Here is a 2,855-nt window from a genome sequence, read left to right as displayed (position 1 = left end):
CCAGAAAATGTGGCTTAGCAGGCCTCGCCGCCGATTTTGATTTTCCTAATTACCTCTCCCAAGTCTTGCATAGAACGTTCGACCTCATCCCCTGCCCGTGACAGCCCTGGACAGGAGCTGCCGGAAATAAATGCATCAATACAGGCTGTTTTTTAAAAACCACTTAACTGGTAGAATTCAATACCACTGTCGTCGTTCTGATGCACCTCTACTGCCTCGTGGTCACCTCTCTCCCTGCTCCAGTGCAAGTGGACGGTACTGTGCCGTTGCCCAAACGATGCTCAGGGTATTAGTGGGGAACTCGTGCCCTCCTGACGTCCGGGGATAAATTGCCCGTTTTCCCTGCTGACAGGAGCAGACGACACGCGCTAGCGGGCTTGACCCGCTGCCGTGCCCCTGGATGTGGGCTCTGAAGAAATGCTGAAATCGCCCGTGCTGCAGGATGCCCCCCGTTCCCCCATAATGAGTCATCTGTCCTCAGCTTTTATAAACTGCGGCACCATCGGGAGGAATGTGGGCACAGGTCCGGTTCTCGGGCCGGCCGGCCTCCATGTGGCCTGCTCTCATGTCCTCGTGCTGGGGCTCTGCAGGTGGGGGCCTCGGGGGCCTGAGTGCGCAGCCTTCTCACCCCCTCCCGTCTCTAGGTGAGTGCTCCCCCGGCCAGGTGGAAAGCATCGCAGCCCTGCGCCCAGAATCGCTCCTCGGCTGCCAGCTACAGTTCAAGCAAGACATCTTCGACTTCCCAGCCCGTGAGGTTTTCACCGTAGAACCGGAGTTTGACGCTGCCCTGGGTGAGTCTGCGGGGTTTGGAAGTGAACACTGACCTGCATGGCAGGTTTGCCTGCGGTGCGCTTGGCTCACGATGGCCGTCTGTCCAGGGGGCGGTATCTGTCAGGAGCCCCGCCTGGGGACTGATGCCGTCGCCCCGGCCTCTGGTTCCCTGCAGCCGCCGGGAGGGGTTGGCATTCCCAGCTGCTCTACACCTGGCAGAAAGGACTCGGTTCAGAGTTGGGAGCCTGGTTCCAGGCCTTTCCTGCTCTTCTTGGCTCAGAGCCTGCAGGCGAGGAGGCTGCTTCCCTCGTGAAATGGGAAGGGTGGTGCCCTGCTCTGCTGGCATGGCGGGGCTCTTAGAGGGATGGAAGGGCGTTCATTCAACCGGTAGTTGAGGGCATGGGCGTCTGTGGAGTGTAACTGCTCCACGGAACTGGTAACCAGAGCCGTGGAACTGGCAGCCGGCCCCACGGGCTGGAGCGGCGTGCTGGCCCCGTACGTGCTGGCCGAGTGGAGTGGCCTGAGTGTCACCAGGTCGCTCTAAGAGGAGGGCCACCCCTCACCGGCTGCCATGAGTGCTCAGGACAGTCCCTGGGATGAGCTTGCACGGCGCCCAGCTCACGCACAGGCCGAGACGCCGAGTCCCGTGCTCGGGCACCGAGACCGTCGGCCTTGTCGCGAGAGCGTCTGGGGATGACCATCTGGCACGTTGCTCAGCTCTTTCTGAGAATCCGCTGCCACCAGCCCGCAGCTCGCAGGGGCCGGGCGAGACCCTCCTCTCCCTGGTTCACTCTGCGTCTCTGTCCCTCTGGCAGCAGCACAAAAGCATCCTCAGCACCCAGGCTGCCGTGTGGGATGCAGGCGGTGTATCCTGAGGGCACGCTGTGTGCACGACCTGAGCTTGGGGCTTGGCACAGAGTAGGCACTTGGTGCTCCGGGCCCTGTGGATTCACCAGCACAGCCCCACAAGGGGTGCGATGCTACGCCCACTTGACAAGGGCAACGGAGTCAGCAAGGAAGCCGACTCACCTGGGGGCTCCTGGCTGGTGGTGGGGAGAGAGGAGGAACGGAAAGGACTCACCTAGAGGCGCCTGGCTGGTGGGAGCACGGGAGGGACCCCAACCCAGGTATCCTGATTCCTGGATCTGGAGCTTTCCAAGGCACCACTCAACAGCGTTCATTCAGCTCTTTTACCCACTGTGGGTCAGGCATGGACCCTGAATAGTCCCAACCAGGCCTCCACAGAACTTCCTGCCGCACCTGGGGCGTCAGCAGTACTGGGGCTCAGCCCCACTCACGTACGGCCAGTGTTGGGTCGTGGTGTCTGTTCACCATTCCCTCAGCCCTGTTCTGAGCAAGGCTGGCCGGGCCCTGAAATGCAGAGCTGGACCAGGCACTCCTGCCCCGGGGGAATCCATGAACAGAGGATTCTGAGACAGCGAGGGGGAGAGCTGGTCACAGAAAGGGTGTCCAAGGTGGCGGGGGGGGGCACTGAAGAGGGACTTCCCAGGAGGCCCCTGGAGGAGGGCATGCCTCACCTGGGCTCTGCAGGATGAGTAGGAGTCCTCCAGGGAGCAGGATTAGCATCAGGGCCTAGGTGGAGAGGCGACGAGGTGGAATAACGCTCTCATCTGCACAGGCCGGTACCTCTGCTCGGTGACAATGCTCAGGCTTACGGACAAGCAGCTGAAGCACCTGAGCCTGAAGAGGACAGCACTGCTGGTCACTCCCTCTCTCCCAGGCAGTCACTTCTCCGGAGAGCAGGTCGGGGCCGAGGTGCCCTTCAGCCCAGGGCTTTACACTGACCAGGCTGAAATCCTTTTGAGCAACCACTACACCAGCTCCGAGGTCAAGGTCTTTGGTGCCATGGAAGTTCTGGAGAACCTGGAGGTGAGTGGTGACCAGGCAGGAGCCAAGGCCTCAGAGGGGACCAAGAGGCAGGGAGGACCAGCTGGGGTGTGGAAATCCTGGACCACCTCTCTTTAAAATTAAAATTTTGGGGGCTTCCCTGGTGGCGCGGCGGTTGAGAGTCCGCCTGCCGATGCAGGGGACGCGGGTTCGCGCCCCGGTCCGGGAGGGTCCCA

The 2,855-nt window shown here is 61.6% G+C and overlaps 1 protein-coding gene across 1 annotated transcript in view; it reads left to right on the top strand.

Annotated features, from left to right (window-relative positions):
• The window catches only part of NUP210 (nucleoporin 210), a 57,036-nt gene that overhangs the window by 48,483 nt on the left and 5,698 nt on the right, over positions 1-2,855 (top strand). The window contains exons 17-18 of the mRNA XM_028478751.2: positions 498-791; positions 2,411-2,661. Coding sequence (XP_028334552.2) covers positions 498-791; positions 2,411-2,661 — 545 coding nt within the window. The remainder of the gene's footprint in view (positions 1-497; positions 792-2,410; positions 2,662-2,855) is intronic.

Source organism: Physeter macrocephalus, chromosome 18 (genome assembly GCF_002837175.3).
Source record: "Physeter macrocephalus isolate SW-GA chromosome 18, ASM283717v5, whole genome shotgun sequence".
Classification (NCBI taxonomy): domain Eukaryota; kingdom Metazoa; phylum Chordata; class Mammalia; order Artiodactyla; family Physeteridae; genus Physeter; species Physeter macrocephalus.
Note: the sequence above shows the minus strand (reverse complement) of the source record. Positions and strands in the feature narration are given on the sequence as shown.